Here is a 25,046-nt window from a genome sequence, read left to right on the forward strand (position 1 = left end):
TGCTGCTGTTACAGGGGTTAGCCCCAGTACCAGGCCTTTTATTTAAATATTTGTTTATTATAAACATTGTAACTGTACACGGTAGAAAAGTACAAGGAGTACAGAGAGTTTTCTTCTTCTTTTTTTTTTTTTTTTGATGGAGTCTTGCTCTGTTGCCCAGGCTGAAGCGCAGTGGCATGATCTTGGCTCACTGCAACCTCCGCCTCCTGGGCTCAAGCAATTCTCCTGCCTTAGTCTCCCGAGTAGCTGGGATTACAGACATGTGCCACCACGCCCAGCTAATTTTTGTATTTTTAGTAGAGACAGGGTTTCACCATGTTGGCCAGGCTGGTCTTGAATTTCTGACCTCGTGATCCGCCTGTCTCGGCCTCCCAAAGTGCTGGAATTATAGGCGTGAGCCACCGTGCCCAGCACAGAGAGTTTTCAGTTGAAAAGAAAAGTTATCTGAGCCTTTTCCATAATCTCACTCCTAAGAAGCAACCATTTGTAACTTTCTCATTAGTTTTTCTGATGGCCACCATATTTCTAAATAATTTTAGAGCACTTCTACTTTCTGATTTCTTGATTTTAGACAGTATCTATTGATTTTGCTAAAAATGATGAAGAATTTATTATAACTTTCATGGTCTTAGATTTTCCCCTTTACCCCCTCATTTTACTTAGTTATATCTCAATCTCTATTACCTTGTGTATATAAACAGCAGATTTAAATCTTAATTAATCATATGAATTAATGCTGAATAAGTATTTAAGCTAATCAAAATATTTTACTTAAAAATTTTTTAATATATTTTTCTATTTTTGTGAGTTATGGAGTCAAAGAGAATATATTGTCCAAATTGCGATATTTTTGATATATTAAGGAAATGGGTAAAGTCAGTACTTTCTTGAATTAAGGTATCTTTTTTCATGGTAAGGACATGTCTGTCAATTCCAGTTTTAGTCCGTGTTTTCATTATGCATTAGTTTTTTTTTTTGTTTTTTGAGACGGAGTCTCGCTCTGTCGCCCAGGCTGGACTGCAGTGGCGCGATCTCGGCTCACTGCAAGCTCCGCCTCCTGGGTTTACGCCATTCTCCTGCATCAGCCTCCTGAGTAGCTGGGACTACAGGCGCCCGCCACCGCGCCCGGCTGATTTTTTTTTTTTTGTATTTTTAGTAGAGACGGGGTTTCACCATGGTCTCGATCTCCTGACCTTGTGATCCGCCCGCCTCGGCCTCCCAAAGTGCTGGGATTACAGGCGTGAGCCACCGCGCCCGGCCTTTCATTATGCATTAGTGTTGTATTTTGAAGGCCTTTTTGAATATCTGTGAAGATAAACATTTTTCTCCTTAGAGTTATTATATGTTAATTAGTAAATACGAGGCCTTGTATTGTACTGTCCTTGCACTCCTGGAGTAAATCTCAGGATTGTAATATATTTTTAAATTTAGATTTATTTATTTATTTATTTATTTATTTATTTATTTGCGACAGGGTCTCACTTTGTCGCCCAGGCTGGTGTGCTCATTACTCACTGCAACCTCCGCCTCCCAGGCTTAAGTGATCCTTCCACCTTAGCCTCCTGAGCAGCTGGGATTACAGGCACAGGCCACCATGCCCAGCTAATTTTTGTATTTTTATTAGATATGGGGTTTCACCATGTTGGCTAGGCTGGTTTCAAACTCCTGGGCTCGAATGGATCTGCCTGGTTCATCTCCCACAGGGCTGGGATTATAGGCGTGAGCCACTGTGCCCGGCCTAGATTCTATTTTTACATATATAATTTAGGATTATTTTATCTACAGTTCATTTGTATGTAGTCTTTATCAGCTTGAAGTATTGCTGTTGCAGGTGCCTCCCAAAAATAATTTGGATTTTTTCTTTTTTTTTTGGACTCCAGTCTTTGAAGGTTTAAGAATACACCACAGTGAAACCATTGGGGCTTTTGATGGGTATTTCTTTGCTAACTTTCTTGTTTTTGTCTCTGGAGTTTGTAATTAAATTTTCTTTCTCTACTGATGTCAATTTTGGTAAATTGTGTTTTCCTAGGAAATAATTCATTTTATCTAAGTTTTAAAAAATATATTTGCATTGTGCATAGTAGTCTTTTCTGACTTTTAAAAATGTTCTGTTTTAGTAATTTTCTTCTGTCACTTTATTTTTGTATTTGTGTTTTTTCCCTTTTTTCCTTGATTCTTTTGATTCTTTTTCCCTAAACAACGAATATTTTGATTGATTTGTTCTACTGGTTTTGTGTTTTCTGTCTTACTGACTTCTACTTTTATCTTTATTGCTTTCTTTGGCTTCTTTTGTTTTTCTCTCTGGTTCATTTTTCTAGGGAGGTGTTTTTTCACTGTTTTCATTATTTTATTTGTATGGATTCAAATATTCATGGCTATACTTTTGTTCCTAAAACTGCTTCAGTTGTATTTTATAGATCCTGTTATACAATATTTTTATCTTAGTTTGTTTCCCCTTTGTTCCAAGAGGTTTTTTTTAAGGGTTTTATTCCAGGTAGAAAGAATGGCCTTTCTTTGTATATTATTACTTAAACTTTTTTTTTTTTCATTATAATCAGAGATTTTCTTTGCCACTTAATATGTTGTTGGTGTTCATGAATGGTCCAGGTACACAAATTTATTTTAGACATGTTTCCCAAGATGGTCTTGAACTCGTGGCCTCAAACAATCCTCCTGCTTTGGCCTCCCAGAGAGTGCTGGGATCATGGGCATGGGCCACCTGCACCCAGCCCCCATGTACACTTTGTTTTTTTGGAGACAGAGTCATGCTGTCGCCCAGGCTGGAGTACAGTGGTGCAACTCACTGCAATCTCCGCCGCCCAGGTTCAAGCGATTCTCCTGCTTCAGCCTCCCCAGTAGCTAGGAATACAGGCATGTGCCACCCCACCTGGCTAATTTTTGTATACTTACTAGAAATGGGGTTTCACTGTGTTGGCCAGGCTGGTCTCAAACTCCTGACCTCAAATGATCCAATTGCCTTGGCCTCCCGAAGTGCTGGGATTGTAATCCCCTGTGTATACTTTAGAAAGTGGATATTTTCTTGTCAAATTTTGATAGAGATCCCTTATGTCTAGTTATTGATTATATTGTCTGTGTCTTTCATGTCTGTATTTTTTGTTCACTTGATCTGTTTTGGACTTAGAGGGGCATATTAATATCTGCTTTCTTATAAGTGTATTTCTATCTTTTTTAACTTTTGCAATTTCTGCTTTATAAAGGGGGCTACTGTGTTTTTGGTGCATAGATTTTCACAACTAATATTATTATGAATTATATTTTTAGCATTATGAAGTGAGCTTCTTGAAGGCCTTTGAGCCCAAATTTTGTCTCATTGCAGGGTAGCAATCTCTATTTTCTTATTGCTTGTATTTGCATTCCTTAGGACTGTATTATGTAAGAGGATCATACATGCCGTCTGTTACCGTGTGCCCTCTGCTGCCAGTTGTGGCTGTGTGACTGACTTCGACTGATAAAGTATGAGTGGAAGGCACTTGTGCCATGGCTTTTTCCTTCTGTAAGAAATTAAGAAGAGTATATATACCGGATAAGTGGTACATTCCACAGTAGAGAATGATGACACTTGGAGAAAGAGCCAGCAGTCACAGCCAGTCTGCAGTAACAAGTCAAGTGACTGAGAGAAGCCTTTGGGAGACATTAGGGTTATTTGCTGTTACGACAGCACTAACAAGAGCTGCTTGATTTGTTTGGTATACTTTTGACCATCTCTTTATTTTAAGCCTTTCGGAATTGGTATTTTAGTTGTGTTTCTTGTATTGAGCACAAAGTTGGGTTTTATTTTGTGAGCAGATCTGAAAATGACAAGTATATGATTGGTTCTTAACTGTCATACCACTATATGTACTGTATATTATATTTTCATTGTTATTTGTCTTCATGTCATCTCTTTTCTCTTTTTAGGAAGGTTTGTAATTTTGTTCTACTGGTTACCTTTATGCTATAAATGTTTTTAAATATCCTTAGCTCCTTTTCCTTACTTAGGTGCCTATTATTTTGTTTACTCTGGAAAACTCCTATTACCTATGTGCCTCTCAGCATTTTCTACATCTCTTGTTCTCTAATGTGCCTGTTGTTTTTTTTTTTTTAAGCTGTTTGTACTTTATCAGACATAGAAGTGTTTCCTTATTATTTTTCTACCCTTGTCCTCACATTTTGTCTTAGATATACAATACAACATATGCAGTGACACCACCACTCATTTCAACTATGTTTCCTAGTCATCTCTTAGTTATCCCTTGGGTCCTGGCTTACACTGGGGGTGCTTCATGGATGGCCTGATTGTATAATCCTTGGCTCACACTTTTTTCCCCCTTGAGTTTCCGGTAGAGGATTGTTCCACTGTTCTTTTGCTCTGTATATTGCTGTTGAAGTCTTAGCCTGATTTTCTTAGTTTTAGAAGTAACTTTGCCGTTTTATGTGGAAGCCCAGAAATGTTCTTCATTTATAAAATCTAGTCATCTTACTAGGATATGTTTCATAGTAGGCTATTCTGGGTCAGTTTTCCAAGTACATGTAGGCCTGTTCAGTATTTAGATTCATGCCTTTTGTTTCCAGAAAATTTTCTCAGATTGTGAAAGTGGGTTTTTTTCCTCCCTTCTTCAGGGACTCTAATTACATTGATATTGGCTTTTTGCCCATCCTGTATCACTTTTACTTAGATCCTTTTCTCTTCATTTTTGTTCTCTTGACTGTTTGCATAGTTTTCCTTATTGTCAGTAGAATCTGCTCTCCCCTTAGGTATGTTATAACAGAGATTTTATTTCCGAGATCATTTTGTCTTTTTATTTCTGTCCTTCTAGAATTTGAAACAAGAGTTCATCATCTTACTTTTTTTGTGTGTATTTCCATGATGAATTTTTAAATTTCTAACTTATGATGTACTTTCATATCTGTTTAATAATATTTCAGTCATATGGAATTGTTTTCCTGTGCCTTGTGATTGTTTTAGGGAACATATTTTAATTCTTGTTTCTTTTTTGTTTTGGGGTTGTTTTGGTATGACTCAATTTTATTTTAATATTTATTCCTTTTTTACAACTTTTATTTTAGATTCAGGGGGAACATGTGCAGGTTTGTTAACTGGGTAGGTATATTGTGTGATACTGAGGTTTAGGGTACAAATGATCCTGTCATGCAGATACTGAGCATAGTACCCAATAGTTTTTCAACTGTTTCTCCCCCCATGCCCCTCTAGAGTCCTCAGTGTCTACTGTTGCCATTTGTATGCCCATGGGTATCCAGTGTTTAGCTGCCACTTATAAGTTAAAACATGTGGTATTTGGTTTTCTATTCCTGCATTAATTCACTTAGGATCTTCTTTCTTATATAGTAGCTTCATATGGATGCTGTTTCTCCTTAATGTTTAGTGTAGAGAGTCACAGAGATTCTTGGACACACAATAGCATGTGTTTCTGTGACAGGAGATGAGGGGTTTGTGTGACTTCACGGGTTTCTTAGTTTAAATGCTGCCTTGTGTAGGTACAGTTAAATGCGGTTTCTTTAATGAATGGTGCTGTAGAGGGGTAGATAGAGGTTTGGCGTAACTTCTAATTTTGTGATACTCTTTTGTATCAAGAATGTATTTCCATCACTTGCCTTCTTTCCTTTCACTGCCAAGCCTCCATAGAGTTGCCCCCACCTTCTAAGTTGCCTTCTCCCAGAAACAGTATCTTCTGGAAACTGCTGCCTGTGGCAAAGCCCCTCTATTCGTTCCCAACTGCAGTGCTCTAACCTACCAGGTCTTCCACCTGGTCTGGGGTGTTTGCCTACCCTGGTAGGGCACTTCCTTGCTGAGAGTTCTTCCCTGGACAACAATTGCCAGGTTAAACTCCCCTCTCCTCCACAGATTCCCCTCTGACTGGCAGCAGAGGCAGTGTTGCTAGCTCTGGTAGTTTTGGATTTTTTATTTCCTCAATTATATTTAATGGAGGCTTGCTGAATACTGCCTCCTTTTGCTGTGGGCACGGATTATGGGTGGTTGTGTTTGCTTTTTGTTGATCTGTAAGGTTTTTGGAGGATGTGTGGATATATTTATCTGTAAGCAGCCACCATGATTTTTTGGGAATCACATGTCTCATCAATATTTTCTGAAGACTGAAATTCAGCTTAAATTTTTATAAAGACTGAAATTCAATTTAAAAACTGCTCTTGGTAAATTAGGTTGTGTAACAGTCATTTCTGAATTAATCTAGCAGTTACCATTATCTTAAGTATTTAAATATCTGTGTTTTGTTTTATTAATAGGTCCAGTCTATGCCTATTTCTTCTCTATAAAGATGACTACTCCCCATATAAAGTTGAGGCTTTAGAAAACTATTGTCAAAATAAAGTCTAACTAGCTTTCTTTGTTATACTTGTTCTCATAAGCTTTATTTCAGGAAATTGTGCTTAAACAGAAATACTTTGGTCACAGTCCTTAAATGTCTCCGATTATTTTCTCTGTTTGAGAATCTATGATTTTTGTCCTTAATTAAGCAGAAGCAAAGTGGAAAGTTCCTAGAAAATTGATTCCAAAAGTCCAAGGCCACCGAGACAGCGCTCCCCTTAGTGGTACAGTGCTAGCTGGCTTGGTGGAATTTCTCTTTCTCTCCAAGGCCAAGACAGGCCTGGCTGCTCCAGGGAACTGAAGGCTGGTAAATAAATGACAGTGTTCATTTTTAGGTAGTCTGACTCAAGCCCATGCCCTGGACCTTTCCACCATACCTTGGGCTTCTGCATTACCGATTTATAAAAGAACAGTGAAACATTTAGATGCTGCCTTTTGTTGTAAGAATTCAAATTAGCATTCTGGAGAGTATCTCCCTCCTACCTTTTTTTAAAAAATAGTTTTTAATTGACACATTGTATTGCACATATTGATGGGGTACAATTTGTTTTTTTGATATACGTCTGTGTTGTATAATGATCAAATGAAGATAGTTAGCATACTCATCACCTCATACATTTATCATTTCTTTTTGTTGAGAACGTGTGAAAATATCTCTTCCAGTTGTTTTATGTCCTCCTGGGGCCTCTGTATCTCCCCCACTGAAGAAATCTCTACTTTTGCATCACATAAAAGATTTGTACTGTTTTAAAATATATTAAGACCTGACATAGAATAATTTTGGAAGGGTTAAGTTTATCAAGTTTTTAGAATCTGTGGAGATTCCAGAATTGAAGCATCAGGTGGAAATAAATTGTTTATAGAGCCTATAATATCACAGAGTAGTTCTATATGGCAGAGGCACTTTTAGACAGATTTTGAATTTTCCTCTCTTCTGAATTTTTTCTACATTTGCTTATTATTTTGAGGCATACATGGGAAACCTTAAAACATTAATGTGGACAGTTTGTTCCATCCAGACACTAAGCAGTCAGCCTTGTTATTGTGGCAGGCCCTGTGCTGCTTCCTTTCCCCAGAGCATCAGTCTAGTGGCTAAGGAGATACTGCTGGTAAATAATGAGAAAAAAGCTATCCTGCTTTGTGGGGATCCCCCCAGGCTCCCCACACTGGGCAAGTCCCTTTTCAGTCTTTTGGGATGGCTTGAAACACCCCTTCATGGCATCCTGATGTTAGAGCTGAATTTTGCCTTTGGTTCTACATGCTTATCTTCATAGTACTGTCACTGTCACTTTTTGTGGTATTTCTACTCTAATATCTTGTGATTTTTAGAGGCAGCTTTATTTCTACCTCAGGAGTTGTCAGCCTTTTTCTTTGAGGTACATCTCATGATGTGTGTGTCATTAGTTCTCACAATTCTACGATATCTCCTTCCTCCCACCCACAGTTTTAAAAAAACTATGGTTGTCATAGTTTTACAATGCTCTGAAATAGTTATTATTCAGGATGGGGGAAATCAAGATTCTAGATTATTTGAAGATGAATTGGTTTTTATAGCTCTACTGTTCCCTGGCTTCTGGTGGGACATTTGTGGCTTTGACCATGTTTCCTCAAGGGAACATGGGGAATTGATAGGCTTTTTCTCAGACCCTTCTAGCCATGAAGCTTGATATTCTTTCCTCAACGTTGTGACCTCTTTGTGGGCAAGAAGTTTATTTCCTTAGTGTTTTCTGGCACATATAGATCTCAGTAAATGTTTCCTGAGTCAGTATGGTCAAGAAGAAGAGAGTCTGCCTTGCCTCTGGAATGCAGGGGTGGTTCAGCTGCATGAACCACCAGGCAGCCAGGTGGCAGTGGTTTTGTGCTTGCTGGGCAGTGTTTTCTTTCATGGTGGGGAAAATGTTTTCTTCTTCCAAGTCAGATTCCTGTAATACAAAACAATAGTTAATTTAGCTCAGTTTAGCTTCTTAACGTCAATTGAGTGTCATGTATTTAACTTATGTCACTGTGTAATATGGATTCTTCACAGAATATTGTTTCCAAGGATCTTCTGCCTCACTGTGAGATCTCTGGATAACAGTTGTTACTTTGAATGCAAATTCTGAATACTTGTCCATAAAATTTACAAAAAATTAATTTTCATATAAAACAAAATAAGCATCAGGGGTAATTTCAAAAGTACATTTTTTCATGAAGTTTTAAAGTTATGGTCAGTTTATGACAAATGGATTTTTAAAGTGAGGCTACCTCTGGTGATTCTGTTTCAGGAGACAGGATCTCATGGTTTAGCAAGGTTCAAAGATCACTGAACTTTAAGTCAAGTGTCAGGTACACTACTGACCTTGGCTTAAATTTAATCCCTTGGATAAGCCATTGACCTCTATATACCATTTTCTTTTCGGTAAAATGGAGATAGTGTCTTTCATGGTTGTAATAATGAAAATGACATAACATATATGGAAGTATCTAGCATAAAACCTAGAATAATGTAGGAACTCTGTTAATTCTAGCTGTATCTGTCTCTGAAAATAAGTGGATAAAATACATTTTAATTAAGCTAGTTTTATTTAGAAACCTTTAATAAGAATGATTGAACTATAATTACAGTTCAAGATTCCCAGTACTCTTTAGAAAAACAAGAACCAGGAAAGTAGCAAGACTTTACGCCAAGGGAGGTATAGCTAAGGTTGAGAACGTTTTCATGTCAGGAATTTTCCATTTAGGAAACTTATTAGCTATTTTTCTTTTCTTTTTTTTTATTGTGTAGATTTGAAGTGGAGGGAAAGGGACGTGAAGGTGCGAGAGAAAGCTGTAGCTTACTCTGACACTTCATGTTTGGTATGGCTTGTTGCTATTCCATCTTTCACTGTGTAACATAGTCCCCAAAGGTTTTTGTTTGTTTTTTGATTTTTTTTTGGTGTGTGTTAGGGAAGAGGCTTTATTGAAATTTAATACACATACCATACAATTCACTGATTTAAAATGTACAATTCAGAGGTTTTTAGCATATTCACAGGGCTATGCAACCACCGCAGTTTTAGAACATCTTCATCACCCCAGAAAGAAACCCTGTACCATTTAGCTGTCATTTTCTCTCACCTCCCTGTTTTTCCCCAACACTCCCACCTCTAGATGTCTTTGTCTGCTTTGCCCTGCTGTAACACAATAACCTTGGCCTGGGTAATTTATAAAGAACAGAAATGTATTTCTCACAATTTTGGAGGCTGGAAAGTCTAAGATCAAGGCACCAGCGTCTGGTATCTGGTGAGGGCCTTCTTATTTTGTCTTCAAACGGTAGAAGACAGAACCAGAGAAAATGGAACCTCCCTTTCACAAGCTCTTTTATTAGTGGCCTTAATAAATTCATGAGAGCAGAGCGCTCATGACCTGAACACCTCCCAGTAGGCCCTACCTCCCAACACTGTTGCATTGGGGATTAAATTTTAACTTAGTTTTGGAGGGGACAAAAACATTCACAACATAGCACTACCAACCACTGACCTGTTTTCTGTCTCTAAAAATTTTCCTACTGTAGACCTGTCATATAAATGGAATCATTGTGACTGCTCAACCATGGTGTAGTATGTATTGATACGTCATTTCTTTTTATTGCCCATTAATATTCCATTGTGTGTGTATACCACATTTTATTTATCTGTTAATCAGTTGATGGACTTTTGAGTTGTTTCCACTCTTTAGCTTTTTTTTGTTTCGAGACGGAGTCGCTCTGTCACCCAGGCTGGAGTACAGTGACACTATCTCTGCCTTCCAGGTTCAAGTGATTCTCCTGCCTCAGCCTCCCGTGTAGCTGGGACTGCAGGTGCCCGCCACCATGCCCAGCTAATTTTTGTATTTTTGCTAGAGATGGAGGTTTCACCAAGTTGGCCGGCCTGGTCTCGAACTCCTGCGCTGAAGTGATCCGCCCACCTCGGCCTCCCAAAGCACTGGGATTACAGGCATGAGCCACTGCGCCTGGCCACTTTTTAGCTATTATGATTAATGCTGCTGTGAACACTTGCATACAAGTTTTTGTGTGGATATGTGTCCGTCCTTCCTTCCATTCTCTCTTCTCTTTTCTCTCTTCTCTTCTCTTTTCTTTTCTTCCTTTCTCTTCTTCTTGACAAAGTCTCACTCTGTTGCCTAGACAGGTGGGCTGGAGTGCAGTGGTGCGATCTTGGATTACTGCAACCTCAGTCCCTCAAGTAGCTGGGACTATAGGCATGCGCCACCATGCTGGCTAATTGTTTTTGTATTTTTAGTGTAGATGGGGTTTCGCCATGTTGTCCAGGCTGGTCTCGAACTCCTGACCTCAGGTAATCCTCCCGCCTCGGCCTCCCAAAGTGCTGGGATTATAGGTGTGAGGCTCCTTGCCCTGATGGGAAGTATTCTGATTTCTGTTGGGTGTGTACCTAGGAATGGAATTGCTCGGTTATATGGTAACTTTAGGTTTAACCTTTTGGGCAACTGCCAACCCATTTTCCAAAGTGGCTGCACCCTTTTATATTCCTCCCAGTCGTATATAAGATTTCTCCATGTCTTCCCTGACTCTTGTTATTTTCTGTCTTTTGACAGACAGTAGCCCATCCTAGTCATTCTAGCAGGAGCCACGTGGTATCACATATGTGGTTTTGATTTGCATTTATTCTAGATAACATGTTCCTTATGAGACATAACAATGTAATATTCGCAAAGGTTTTTATGCCTTCCATACATGGATCTAGATATGATAACCATTCTGATTGAGTACCTACTCTGGGTGAAGCTCTGCAGTGGCAGCTGTATATGGATTATTTCTTTTGATCCTCATAATAACTCCTAGGTATACATAATATTATCTTCAATTTACACATGTCAAAACTGAGGTGTGAAGGAGTTAAAGAACTAGTCCAGGGTCAAACTGTTGGTAGTTAATGCCTAAGGTCTGAGTCACACCTGAGCCTTGCTGTATGCCCAGCCTCTGCTCTGCACTAGGACTTGTGTTGACACGGAGCTGCAAGCTCCTCTGCTGGAGCTTGGAGTTTATTGGAGTTCCTGGCACGTGTGTGTGCACTCTTTCATGTATATGTGTTCATACCAGGCCCAGCATCCAGTGTCAGCCTCGACCTGTCCTGTCTCTGAGTCCTTATGTCCACACCCCACTGAGTTCCTTGTTATGTGTACTGTACAGAGTCTACTGCGTCTCAGTTTTCCGCTGGTTATTTTATGATTGTATATAGACAAGATAAACGTCTTTCATGGAGGGACCTTAGCATAGTAAGAGCAAAGTTAACTCTTGGAGGATTACGGAGGATAATTTTGGCTTTTATGTGAAAAGAAATTTCCAAGTAGCTTAGAGCTGTCCCTCAGTGGAGTCAGCTGCTCGGTGAAGAACTTTGCAGAACTGTGTATGTTCAAGCAACAGTGGAGGTACCCTTCTCTCAGGGTGTTGTAAAATGCATTTCTCAGGGTGTTGCAAAATGCATTTCTATACTGGGCTGGACCCTGAGGCCTCCTCCAGGTTAGAGAAGGACTTACCCTTACCAGAGTTGACATCATACAGCTGTAGAATGTAGAAAGCCACTTTCTCATCTGATGTGGCTTCTGAATAAACATAATGCTGAACTCTTGGGAGATAACAGGGAAAAGATGTCTTTATCCTTCAAAATTTAATCTCCTTTGAAAAACCTACTTTTAACTACTCAGACTGATATAAAACTTCCAACTTTTATAGATGGGAAGGACTCTGATTAAAGATGTAATCAGAGTAACATCTTTAGTCTGTAACCCCTCTGGTTCTGGGGTCAGCCAGATCTGTGTTTGAGTCTTTTTTTTTTCTTTTTTTTTTTTTTTTTTGTTGTTGTTTTGAGACATAGTTTTGCTCTTGTTGCCCAGGCTGGAGTGCAGTGGTGCCATCTCAGCTCACTACAACCTCTGCCTCCCAGGTTCAAGCGGTTCTCCTGCCTCAGCCTCCTGAATAGCTGGGACTACAGGCGCCTGCCACCATGCCCAGCTACTTTTTGTATTTTTAGTAGAGGTGGGGTTTCACCATGTTGGCCAGGCTGGTTTTGAACCCCTGACCTCAGGTAATCCGCTCGCCTTGGCCTCCCAAAGTTCTGGGATTACAGGCATGAGCCATCATGCCTTGCCCTGTGTATGAGTCTTAATTCTGAGCTATCCTTTCCATGTCACCTCGGGCTAGTAACTTTACCACTTAACACCCCAGTTTCTCATTTGGAAAACAGATAGTAAGAGTATCTCCTTTAAACAGAGGTTAAGATTCTGTAGTGCTTGTCTGGCACATAGCAAGTACATACTAAATGTTTATCATTTGAGGGAGGGAGAATTAGAGATGTGGATGGTTGTTAAAATGTAACCTATTTTTTAACTTTTTCTCAGAGGAAACACAAGAATAGAAGAGGCTTGTGAAATGTATACCAGAGCTGCAAATATGTTCAAGATGGCTAAAAATTGGAGTGGTATGTACAAAGAATTTGTTTGTTTTTTAGGCAAATGGTTTAAAATCACTTTGAAGGAAGAAATGACTGTTTTCCCTTAATGAGCAAGACTATTGACCCCAGAGACAGGTGTCAGTGCTGAATAACTGGCCTGGCTGCTGCTGACATGGAGACTGAAGGGGTGTGCTCTAAGTGAATGAAGCTGGAAAGCCTGGCTTAAGTTCAAGCACAGGGACAGTGTCTGGCTTAGTTTCCATACTTCTTAATACAGTAGGCATGTGGTAACTTGGTAACTAAAAATAGTTAAAATTACTTGGAATTAGAGTAATCTTTGTTTCTTACTAATATGCTTAAATAAATACAGTGCTATAAGGAATGAAAGTTGGAATAAAAGTCATTAAAACTAGTGGGATAAAGAGAAATGCCTGGTTTTCTTTACCTGAACATTGGTTGAGAATGACCATTCTCTGCTACACAATAACTGATTGTGATTCCACTGAGAACTATGACAGTGTGGTTTGGGGAGAGGGGGATGAATTTACCTTAACCTCAAGAGACTCATGGTTATTTTTTAAAGTAATGCTTTCTACCCAGTGAGACCGGGCATAACAAAATTCACAGGATTATTGTTTTCATTGGTCTGAGATGAGATGGCTCTTTCAGAGAAATTCATCCCTCTCTCTTCAGCGAAAGAGATCTTTCATGCCTTAGTGATGGGATATTTCTATAGTGAAAATGGAGACTACCGTTGACCAGAGCAGGGGACGTGGGTGTTGAGCTCTGGCTCACAGCTGCTGTGGGATTGGAAGTGGGACTCTTGCCCTCTACAAGCTGTTTCAAAGCAGATACTTTAAAATCATTTCAAAGGAGAAAAATGCTTTTGAACTAGTTGAATCTAAAAGGTAAGATCTTTATAAGAAGTTTAGTTTTAGCTAAGGCTTTAGATATGCTATTTTTCAAAACACTTATGCCTGAATTGTCTTGTGTTTTTAAAATGGAGGAAAAAACAGTTTGTTTCACATTTCATCTTTTGTTTTGTTCAGGTCTTGTAAGTAAAAAGTGATCTTACCTGAAGAGACTACTTATTTATTTATTTATTTATTTAAGACAAAGTCTCACTCTGTAGCCTAAGCTAGAGTGCAGTGGTACAATCTTGACTCACTGCAATCTCTGTCTCCGGGGCTCAAGTGATTCTTGTGCCTAAGCCTCCCGCGTAGCTGGGACTACAGGCACGTGCCACCACACCCAGGTAATTTTTTGTATTTTAGTAGAGACGGGGTTTCACCATGTTGCCCAGGGTGGTCTCGAACTCATGAGCTCAGGCCATCCATGCAAATAATTATTTGCATATAATAATTTGCATATAATAATTTAAGCGATTCTCCTGCCTCAGCCTCTGGAGTAGCTGGGATTACAGGCATGCGCCACCACGCCCAGCTAATTTTGTATTTTTAGTAGAGATGGGGTTTCTCCGTGTTGGCCAGACTGGTCTTGAACTCCTGACTTCGTGATCCACCCTACGTGCTGGGATTACAGGCATGAGCCACTGTGCCCGGCCCGACACTTCCAAGTTTAGATAGACCGAGCTAGCATTTGCTATTAATGATTGGAATGAATAGTCAGAGCGAAAAAGTAAGCCAGCAACTCGTTTTGGAATGTGGGAATGTGAAAATGTAAAATTAAAGCACTTACTATTGTCTGGAGAAATGGAGGTAGCCTAGAAGAGCCTGGGTGTTGTGGTATTACTGAGCAAGAAAAGGATGGACCATGACTGATTCTGGGACAGGAGACATAGATAAGTTACTAAAAATGAAATGCCAGCAGGAGAGCAAGGGTGTACGTTGTAAAAAAAAATGATGGCATTTCAACATGCCAGACCGCAGGTGTGATCTAAGGCTAGATTTGCATATAATAATGAAAGTAGCCACTGTGTGTAATGTGAGTCAGGCCCTTCTAAGCACTTTACTTGTGAAGTCCAAGCTATTACTACCTTCTTCTGAGGCAGAGCCCATCAAAGCTCCCACTTAGCCAGATATGTTACTGAGCTGCCACTTCATGGTTAAGTGCTGCCCCAAGTACCCCAGGTGCCTGGCCACTGCCCTGGTAGTGGCCTTTGCCCCTCCTGGATACCCACCAGCCTCTCATGATTCACCAGGGGCCAGCAGGGCTTCTTCAGTTCCAGCTCTAGCCCTGAGGCTGGCATCTACTCTGATTCTTCAGTGCCTTGCTTTCTTCCTGCTGCTATAACAAAATACCTTAGGGTAATTTATAAAGAAAACGAATGTATTATTCAGAGTTCTGGAGGCTGGATAGTTTAAGATCAGGGTGCCAGCAGATCCCATGTTTGGTGAGGAATGTTCTCAGCTTCCACGATGGTACCTTCTTGCTGTGTCCCCATGTGGTGGAAGGAGCATGGCAGCTCTCTTCAACCTCTTTTATAAGGGCACTCGTCCCATTTATGAGGGTGGCGCTCTCATGACTTCATCACTCCCCCAAAGGCCCCACCTCGTAACACTGTCAAATTGGATATCAGGCTCCAGTAATACAAATTTTGGGGGGATACTACCATTCAGATCATAGCACTACCCATGTCATGCTGGTGGCTACATATTTTTCAAAGATGCCTGGGTACTCTTTTAATCAGAAACTGAGATACAGAGCAAGAATTGAACCTGGGCAGGTGGGCTCCAGAGTTTGTACCGTCCCTTTGCCCTCAGGTTCAGAAACCCACGTGAGAATTGTGCATTTCCTCTGGGGAGAGGGAGTTGGAACAAGAGATGCAACTGAAGCTTTAGCAGAATTGGATGTTTATGGCCAGGTATAATCACCTGTAATCCCAGCACTTTGGGAGGCCGAGGCTGGAGGATTGCTTGAGCCCAGAAGTTCAAGACCAGCGTAGGCAACATAGTGAGAACCTGTCTCTACAAATTTTTTTTTTTTTTTTTTGAGATAGAGTCTTACTCTGTCATCCAGGCTGGAGTGAAGTGGCACAATCTCGGCTCACTGCAACTTCCGCCTCCCGGATTCAAGCAGTTGTCCTGCCTCAGCCTCCAACATAGCTGGGATTACAGGCACCTGCCACCGTGCCCAGTTAAGTTTTTTGTATTTTTAGTAGAGATGGGCTTTTGCCACATGACATCAGGTGATCCACCTGCCTCAGCCTCCCAAAGTGCTGGAATTACAGGCTTGAGCCACCAAACCCGGCCAAAAATTTATTTTAAAAAATTAAAAATAAAAAAAGCCAGGTGTGGTGGCACACGCTTGTGTCCCCAGCTACTCGGGAGGCTGAGGTAGGAGGATCTCTTGATCCTGGGAGGTAGAGGTTGCAGTGAGCTGTGATCACGCCACTGCATTGCAGCCTGGGTGACAGATTGAGACCCTGTCTCGAACAAAAGAAAAGAATTGTACTTTTTTTCCTCACAAAAAAATTTATAGCAAATGTTTAATATCGGCAGTGAGTACTGCTTTATGATAATTTTTTTAGAAACCTAAAGGCTTTGTGATATTCTTAACCATGCTTTTCGTGGTAGATCAGATTCTTTCCTTTCCATTTCTACTGTACTGACTTCCCCAATGTGACTCATTTTTCGGAGACACTCTGCCGTGTTGCTTCTCTGAACTCAGGAAGTTTCCCTTGTTGATGTTTAAACCCTCTCAGAAGTGGCCTGATGCAGCTTCAGCCTTGATTTCCACTGCCCTCCTCCAGTCATGGCAGGCTTGTCACTGGCCTCCACTTCCAGCCCTTTCTTACCTGCAAGCATTTCTTCAGTGTTCATGTGACTCCTCTGCTAGCGATTCCTTCCCTCTTTCTTTTCCAGCACTCCAGAATCCATGGTCCCTGATCCAAAGCCTTTTCTGAAAAAGATTAGGTCGTGTACCTTGTATGTTGTGCATGTCCCAGTTGGAGACCTGGGCAGTACCCCACAACCAGATCCATCAGTGATTCTGCAGGGAAATGTGTAAATTTTCACACTAAATGGGGTAAAATAGATTAAACCTCATATAAATTTCAGTCAGATTTTGCTATAAACTAAAGAAAAAAATTTGGATTTTTAGACTTTTATGGATTTCAAAATTATAGGCCTGATTTTCACTCTTTAGGAAACTTACTTTATCCACGAAGCCCTTCATTAGCAGTTTCTTCCACTCTGACAGCTAAGTCTAGAAGACATTAAGAAAAGTGAGCAAATATCTTTGAGTTTAGTGTTTTACCTTTCTTTAATCATTTGTGGCTTAAAGCCCTTAGCTGGTGTTTATTATGTGTTAGTCGAATTGAATTCAGTAGCCCAAGACTTGGCTTTTGGTATTGAATGGTCAGATCAGGGAATGGTGGCTTAGTGCCCAGGGACACTTGGAAAGTCTGCTGGGGCTGAGGTGGAGAAGCTTTCATTGCTGTTTGACTTGATTCTGGTTATTTTTATATTTGCCCGAGGTGCACTGGACCACATGGATTTTTGCTTCTGACTAGAATGCTTCTTTTCAGTGGAATATAATAGGGAGGTCCACTACTTAGAGCATGGGTTGCTCTGGGGGGGACTTATTCCTCTGTGTTTAATTGTAGTGTCTTCTTCAGCTGCAGGAAACGCATTTTGTCAGGCAGCCAAGCTCCACATGCAGCTTCAGAGCAAACATGACTCCGCTACCAGCTTTGTGGATGCTGGAAATGCTTACAAAAAGGCAGATCCCCAAGGTAAGGCAGCCAGGCGCGTAGCATGCGTATCTTTGTGTGTAACTAACCAGTCAGTACTTCCCTCAACGTTAAGGTCAGTGTTGGTGTCCTTTCGAGTCCTGGTAAAAAGGAATTTTTGTATTTTGGAATAATAGATAAATTTTGATAACCTTAGGGATTTTTATTTTTTAATCATTTGGGGGCTTTTATGAGGACAAAATATGTTAAATTTATACTGGCTGTTTAGTTTATAGCATCATTTAATTAAACTCCATTTATACTGCATTTTAGAGAATTTTTTGGAAATAACTTTGATTTTACGTAAGACTTCTTATATCTTAATTTTGTGAAAATGTATATTGTTCATAAAAGGAAACTCTTATGTTCCCTTACTCCTAAATACCTAAGGAGTTTTCAGATCCAGTTAATGGGAAATTGTAATATTCAATCGTTAAAAAGTCTTATTCATACAGTATCCATTTGGTTTTTAAAAAGTGTTTTTCAAAGTATTTGTTTTGAGGAAAGAATGCAATTGGATATTTAATGTGATAAAATTTTGCAAAGGTTATTTCTTTTTAGTTAGAAGAGTGTAATTAAAAGTATTTCTTCCCTTCCACCCGTGTGCATGGCAGAAATTTTGTGTTTTTCCTTTTTCTTTTAGCAGTCATTTTCTTTAACACCAAATCCCAAATTTTGAGAATAAATATGTCATAAAGAAATAGGGTATCTTCACGACCTTTTGTATAAGGATTAATCACAGTTTATTTCCCAAAGTGAAAAACTCATAGGTTAAATGAGCTGTTAGAGTAGTAAAATTGTAATGCATCAGTACTTTAGAATATGGTGCAGGCATTAAAATCCCTGGTTTCAGAGAATCTTCAGTGACCTGGTAAATGTTTACATGGCAATGAAAGAAGCACATGAGATTGAATGTTGTATAATCTCATTTTTAGAAAAAAATTTGTGCGTATAGAAATGTGTTTAATAAACAAAGGAAAAGTACATCTGAATACTAACAGCGGATTTGAGTGGGATTATAGATAGATAATTTTTCTCTTTATATTCTGTATTTCTAAAGGTATAACAGGGATCCACATTTTTTATGTAGTTTAGAGGGAAATTGTTTCAATTTTTGTTTATCTGCTTACCTTTCTAATTTTGTAGTCAGGCCGTTCTACTTTGCTGCCTCTTTAAACCAAAAGTAATAAACTTGGAGCTTATTATATGCCAGCATTATAAACACCATCATTTTATGATAGGGAAAATTTTTTGGCTTACTTTTTAAGAAAATTAATATAATTTATTAGCATTATTATTTATTAGATTTGTTGCTTCATTTTGTTAGTATGCTACAATTTAGCATCTTTGAACATTATACAGAATGTTGACTTTGCTTAAGGGTTGTTTGAATAGGCATTTCAAAGTGCTTTTGCTTTTGGCTGCATGGAGAGTAGAATCTATTGAGGTGATCGTTCTTGTGATGTGGTGCCATATTCCAAAATTAATATATATGCATGGTATTAATGAGGAATATGTTTGCATTCATATTTTAGCAGATATAATTTATCAGTGTTGGTGACAACCTCCATGGTTTTATTTTTTTAATAATACAGTCTTTTGCCTGGATGGAGTCTTCACGTTAAGGTTAAGAGTAACTAAGACAATGTTACTCCAGCTACAGTTCCCTAAGTTATACTGTAGCTGCTGGGAACAAAGCCATGCTGATGAATCTGGACTTGTGCATGATTTTTGTTTGCTTCTCACTAACTAACCTGCCCACCCTCCACTCCAAAATTATACCTCATTAACGTTCTAATAACAGCCAAGAAGACAGCCTCACCTGAACCCTCTTTGACTGAATGGATTTTTTCGTTGTTTTTCTTAAATGCCTACGCTTCAGAGGCTATCAACTGCTTAAATGCAGCCATCGACATTTACACAGACATGGTAAGACATTGCATTGCTTGAGTGGCTGTGGGGTGGAGTCTTGAGATGGCTTGGAGTGCTCTCTCTCTTTTTTATGTTCCCAAACTGGCATTCAGATAGGAAAATGGATGTGTGACTGTTTCTTATTTTTTCCCCTAGGGAAGGTTTACAATTGCAGCCAAGCACCACATTACTATTGCAGAGATCTATGAGACTGAACTTGTAGACATTGAGAAGGTAAGCAGTGGGCACACTTCCTCAGATGTGAAGCAGGCAGATAAGCTGACTCAAAGAACTCTCTTGTCCTCAGTTTGAGAGTGATCATAGGTATAGAGCGATCATAGATGGCCTTGCCTGGAGACTTTTAGGGTCTAGCTGGCTGAAGTAGTGGGCTTTTTTCCTGGAGTTGGCATCTAAGACATGAGAACTGGTTAAGATTTACAGAAATCACCTGTTTTTTCCACTCTCTCTGATTCACGTCAGAACATTAGCATTGCCAAAAGAACCTTCGGCTGTATTGCTTAGTACTCTAAGGCCCAGTGAAGAAAGCGTAAGAGGTGACCTCTCTACATTCAGTCAGCATCACAGCTTTAAGTATCTGTATGCCAGTGACTCACAAATCTGACTGCAGCTCAGACCTCTCTCCAAATGCTAGATTCCTGTATCCACCTGCCTGCTGACCTCTCCACTTTGTCCAGCAGTCGTCTCTAACCTGTCTGGGACTGGATTCCCATCTCAGACGCCCTGTCCCCAACCCAGTGTTCCCCTCTAAACTACAGGCTTCCTTGCCTTTTCTCTTTCTCTACAACCTGTGAGCAGTTTTTGTGAGCAGGGTCCTTCCTGCTCCCAAGTCTCAGCACAACTCACTACCTTGTCTCCCAGCTCGCACTTGATCACTGCAGGATCCTTCAAACCGGTCTCCTTGCTTCTGCTCCCCCTGCCTTGCCAACCCCACATCCCCTTGCCACAGAGTAGCCAGAGTGAACCTTCTAGGCACTGCATCATATTCTGTTTCTCCACTGCTCACAGCCTTTCATTAGCCCCCTTTCACTAAGAGGAACAGCTGGAGCTGTGCGGAGTCTTCATGGCTCCACTGAATTGCTTCCTCCCAGCCCCACACTCCCCATGTACCTGTGTGGCCTGGCTTCTCTTTTCTTTTACTCCCCTCCTCTTGCATACCCTGCACAGCCACCTTGGCCTCCTTGCTGTTCCACACACGTGCCATATGAGCACTCCTGCCTCAGGACCTTTGTACCCGAGATTTCCTCTGTCTGCAAAGCTCTTCCCCAGATGTCCACGTGGCTGACTCCTCACATCTTTCAAGTCCACATGGCTAACTTCTCCATGCCCTTCCATTTTTGCTCATTTATTACCTTTTCCATGAGGCCTATTATGACCCCCTAGTTAATTTAGCCCCCCAGGAAGGCATAGCAGATCCCCACACACCTCACTTAACTTCTTGTATTGCTGAGCAGATATCACCTTACAACATGCCCTCTCATATGCGTGCTCATCATTCTCATATTGGTTGTCTCCCTTCCTCTGCCAGAATAGGCACACATGTCAGCAGAGAGCTTTGTCTCTGCTTTACTGATGTGTCCCAAGAGCTCTGGGACCTAGCGGGGTCTAAATATTTGCTAAATAAACAAATGCTACCCCTACCTCCATCATACCAAATGGAGTCTTCTTGGTCTGGGGAAAGATCTGCTAGGCAGTACTAAAATTGGACTGGCATTGTTAACATTCACTCTTTTGACTGTGTGACCTCCACCTGTTATTCAGCACAAAATTTGATCATATTTGTTACAATTTATTATTTGACGTCTTTTTTTTTTTTTCTTTTCATAATTGCCATACTTTTCTGAGGATACTCCCTGATCTTGATCAAGTCAGGGCCACCCTGTGCATTGACATGTGCATGTGAACCTTCTCTCTGGAAGGTTATCTGTGGATCCTGGAGGAAGGTGATGGAGCTGGACCTGAACCTCCTTTGTTCCCTGGTGTGGAATTGATGATGGAACGGGAGGGAGATGGGTCTGGTGTGGCTGGGGTATTTATTTGGTCAGGGTGTCTGCGATGGCCACAGTATCTTTATTTAGGTTTGAGTGAGTCTTGTGGGGATGAGCACTGTGCACAGAGCATCTTTGCCAGCAGAGGCTCCTGTTCCAGCTTCCTCTTTCACAGTGGTGAGAAGGGCACTCTGGGGCAGGAGCCTGTAGTGCTGTGTCATTTCTGCTGCCCAGGCATGGTCTCCAACACATGGGTCTCCATAAACTTGAGAGCAGATAAAATGAAATGTGACATACTCTTTTTTCCTCTTGAAAAAAAAAAAAAAAAAAAAGGCCAGGTACAGTGTGATGCCTGTAATCCTACCACTTTGGGAGGCCAAGGCAGGAGCATCTCTTGAGCCTAGGAGTTCAAGACCAGCCTCGGCAACATGAGAAATCCTCGTTTTTACAGAAAATCCAAAAAAAAAAACTAGCCAGGAATGGCGGTGCGTGCCTATAGTCCCAACTACTTGGGAGGCTGAGGTTGGAGGATCTCTTAAGCCCAGGAGGCGGAGGTTGCAATGAGCCAAGATGGCACTGCTACACTCCAGCCTGGGCAACAGAGTGAGACTCCATCTCAAAAAAAAAAAAAAGAAAAAAAATACCCAACAAAAGCAATTGAAGAATATTACTGAACACATTTGCACACACATACAACACACACACACACACGTGCAGGCACAGGGTTAGGTTGTTATGGTCCCTAATGTTTAAGCTCCTGAGTTGTTTAGAAACATCATTACCTGGCCAGGCGTGGTAGTTCACACCTGTAATCCCAGTATTTTGGGAGGCCAAGGTGGGAGGATCGCTTGAACCCAGGAGTTGAGCAACATAGTGAGACCTCCTCTTAAAAAATAATAAAAGGAAGTATTATTACCTTCTCTTCCCTGGTTGGACTCACCAGATTGTGGTTGGTGGATTGTGAAATTAATGTTTGAAAAATCAGTTACACCCAAGGTACCTTATATCTGGCTTGTTACAGATCACTTTCTTCTCATTTAGCACTCCTACCCAATGTCCCTTCTCTGATTTTAGATCATTCACAGATTTTAGTTAGTGGACAGTGAAGTGTGTAGTTTCATAGCTTCATATTACCTCTTTTTTTGAGATAGAGTCTATTAGTAGCTGATAAGTCAAGCAGATGTAACATACCTAATACAAATAAAAATCTTGTGAAACCTTAAAAATATGTATAACATGTTTTGGGGTTTTCTAGAATTTTTTAATGTTTAAGTTCAGGGCTGCATGTGAAGATTTGTTATACAGGTAAACTTGTGTCACGGGGGTTTGTTGTACAGATTATTTCATCATCCAGGTATTTTGCCCAGTGCCCAGTAGTTAACCTTTTCTGTTCCTTTCCCTCCTCCCACCCTCCACCCTCAAGTAGACCCCAGTGTCTGTTGTTTCCAGTGTCTGTGTTCATGTATTCTCATCATTGAGCTCCCACTTATAAGTAAGAACATGCAGTATTTGGTTTTCTGTTCTTACATTAACTTGCTGAGGATAATAACGTCCAGATCCATCTGTGTTTTTGCATAAGACATGATCTTGTTCTTTTTTATGGCTTCATAGTATTCTGTGTTGTATACATACCACATTTTCTTTATCTAGTCCACCATTGATGGGCATTTAGGTTGATTCCTTGTCTTTGTTGTTGCGAATAGTGCTGCAGTGAACTTTTCACGTGCATGTGTCTTTATGGTGGAATGGTTTATATTACTGTGGCTGTATACCCAGTAATGGGGTTGCTGGGTTGAATGGTAGTTCTGCTTTCAACTCTCTTAGGAATCGTCATATGCTTTCCACAATGGTTGAATTAATTTACACTCTCACCAACAGTGTATAAGTGTCTCCACAACCCCACCAGCATTCGTTGTTTTTTGACTTTTAATAATAGCCATTCTGACTGGTGTGAGATGGTGTCTCATTGTACTTTTGATTTGAATTTCTCTAATGATGAGTGATATTGATCTTTAAAAAATGCTTGTTGGCTGCATATATGTCTTTTGAAAAGTATCTCTTCATGTCCTTTGCACACTTTTTAATGGAGTTGTTTTTCTCTTGCAAATTTGTTTAAGTTCCTTATAGATGCTGGATATTAGATCTTTGTCAGATGCATAGTTTTCAAGTATTTCCTTCCATCCTGTAGGTTGTCTGTTTACTTTGTTGATAGTTTCTTTTTCTGTGCAGAAGCTCTGAAGTTTCATGTGTCAATTTTTGCTTTTGTTCCAATTGCTTTTGGTGTCTTTGTCATGAAATATTTGCCTGTTCCAGTGTCCACGATGGTATTGCCTAGGTTGTCTTCCAGGATTTTTATGGTTTTAGGTTTTACATTTAAGTCTTTATTCCATCTTGAGTTTATTTTTATATATGGTGTAAGGGAGGGGCCCAGCTTCAATCTTCTGCATGTGGCTAGCCAGTTACCCCAGCGGCATTTATTGAATAAGGAGTCTTTTCTCCATTGCCTGTTTTTGTCAGCTTTGTTGAAGATGAGATAGCTGTAGGTGTGTGGCCTTATTTCTGGGCTCTCTATGCTGTTCCATTGGTCTGTGTGTCTGTTTGCGTACCAGTACCATGTTGCTTTGGTTACTGTAGCCCTGTAGTGTAGTTTGAAGTGGGGTAACATGATATCTCTAGCTTTGTTCTTTTTGCTTAGGATTGTCTTGACTATTCAAGCTATTTTTTGATTCCATATGTGATTTTGATTCCAGCTTTAAAATAGGGTTGCCTAGTTCTGTGAAGAATGTCGTTGGTAGTTTGACAGGAATAGCATTGAATCTAAATTGCTTTGGGTGGTATGACCATTTTAGTGATACTAATTCTTCCTATCCATGAACATGGGATGTTTTTCCATTTGCTTGTGTCTTCTTTGATTTTTTTGAGCAGTGTTTTGTAATTCTCATTGTAGAGATCTTTCATCTTCCTGCATTGCTTCTTTTACTTCATGAAGTAAAACACTGAACCATGTAATAAATGGGTCCTTTTTAGATGGTTTTTAAAAATGATCTACAGGAAATATAATTCAATTCTATTTTCATCCTCTGGAGAGCCTTGTTTAATACTGTTTGTTACAGCATAGAATAGGTGTATATGGCAGATTTATGTTAGGTCTCCTCTAGGGGCATTTGTTCTAAAAGAATTGATCCCATTTTAAAGCTACTTAAGGGTATTTCACCTACACAGTGGACTCTTAAGCCTGGAAATTGCATTTGCTTTATGGCATCATTGATGCAGTCATAAGGCCCTTGTTTCTCATTCCAGAATTCCATGTATCGTGACACTCATCTAGGTGCCCCAAGCAGAAATGTTGTGACTTCCTTGGCCCTCTACTTAAACAACAGGATAACCAGCTGGTCTTAAATTTCTGGATTTATCGTTACGTGTGCTGTTGTTATTGGTGGCTGTGTTCTGCTTTTGACATTTATTATAGTCCTTGGGATTATCAGATATCTAGGTAGGCTGATTTCTGGTGTGTAAGGATCTGCTTGTATCTGATAAATTTCACTACATGTTAAAATTCCAAACTAGATGTGAACATTTAGAGATAGCCTGTGGCCAGTCTCTTCTCTGAAACTTCTCTGTTAAACCAGTGAATTGTGCTTTTTTTTCAAGTACAATCTGTCACAACT

At 40.1% G+C, this 25,046-nt stretch overlaps 1 protein-coding gene across 5 annotated transcripts in view; it reads left to right on the top strand.

Annotated features, from left to right (window-relative positions):
• The window catches only part of NAPB (NSF attachment protein beta), a 50,993-nt gene that overhangs the window by 6,795 nt on the left and 19,152 nt on the right, over positions 1-25,046 (top strand). For 2 of the 5 annotated variants that reach the window (XM_028828122.2, XM_077951097.1), the window contains exons 2-5: positions 12,716-12,795; positions 17,348-17,464; positions 19,266-19,390; positions 19,529-19,606. In XM_028828122.2, coding sequence (XP_028683955.1) covers positions 12,716-12,795; positions 17,348-17,464; positions 19,266-19,390; positions 19,529-19,606 — 400 coding nt within the window. The remainder of the gene's footprint in view (positions 1-12,715; positions 12,796-17,347; positions 17,465-19,265; positions 19,391-19,528; positions 19,607-25,046) is intronic. The other 3 variants (XM_015149601.3, XM_077951098.1, XM_028828126.2) reach the window with 2 other exon arrangements.

The sequence above is a fragment of the Macaca mulatta genome, chromosome 10, assembly GCF_049350105.2.
Source record: "Macaca mulatta isolate MMU2019108-1 chromosome 10, T2T-MMU8v2.0, whole genome shotgun sequence".
NCBI lineage: Eukaryota > Metazoa > Chordata > Mammalia > Primates > Cercopithecidae > Macaca > Macaca mulatta.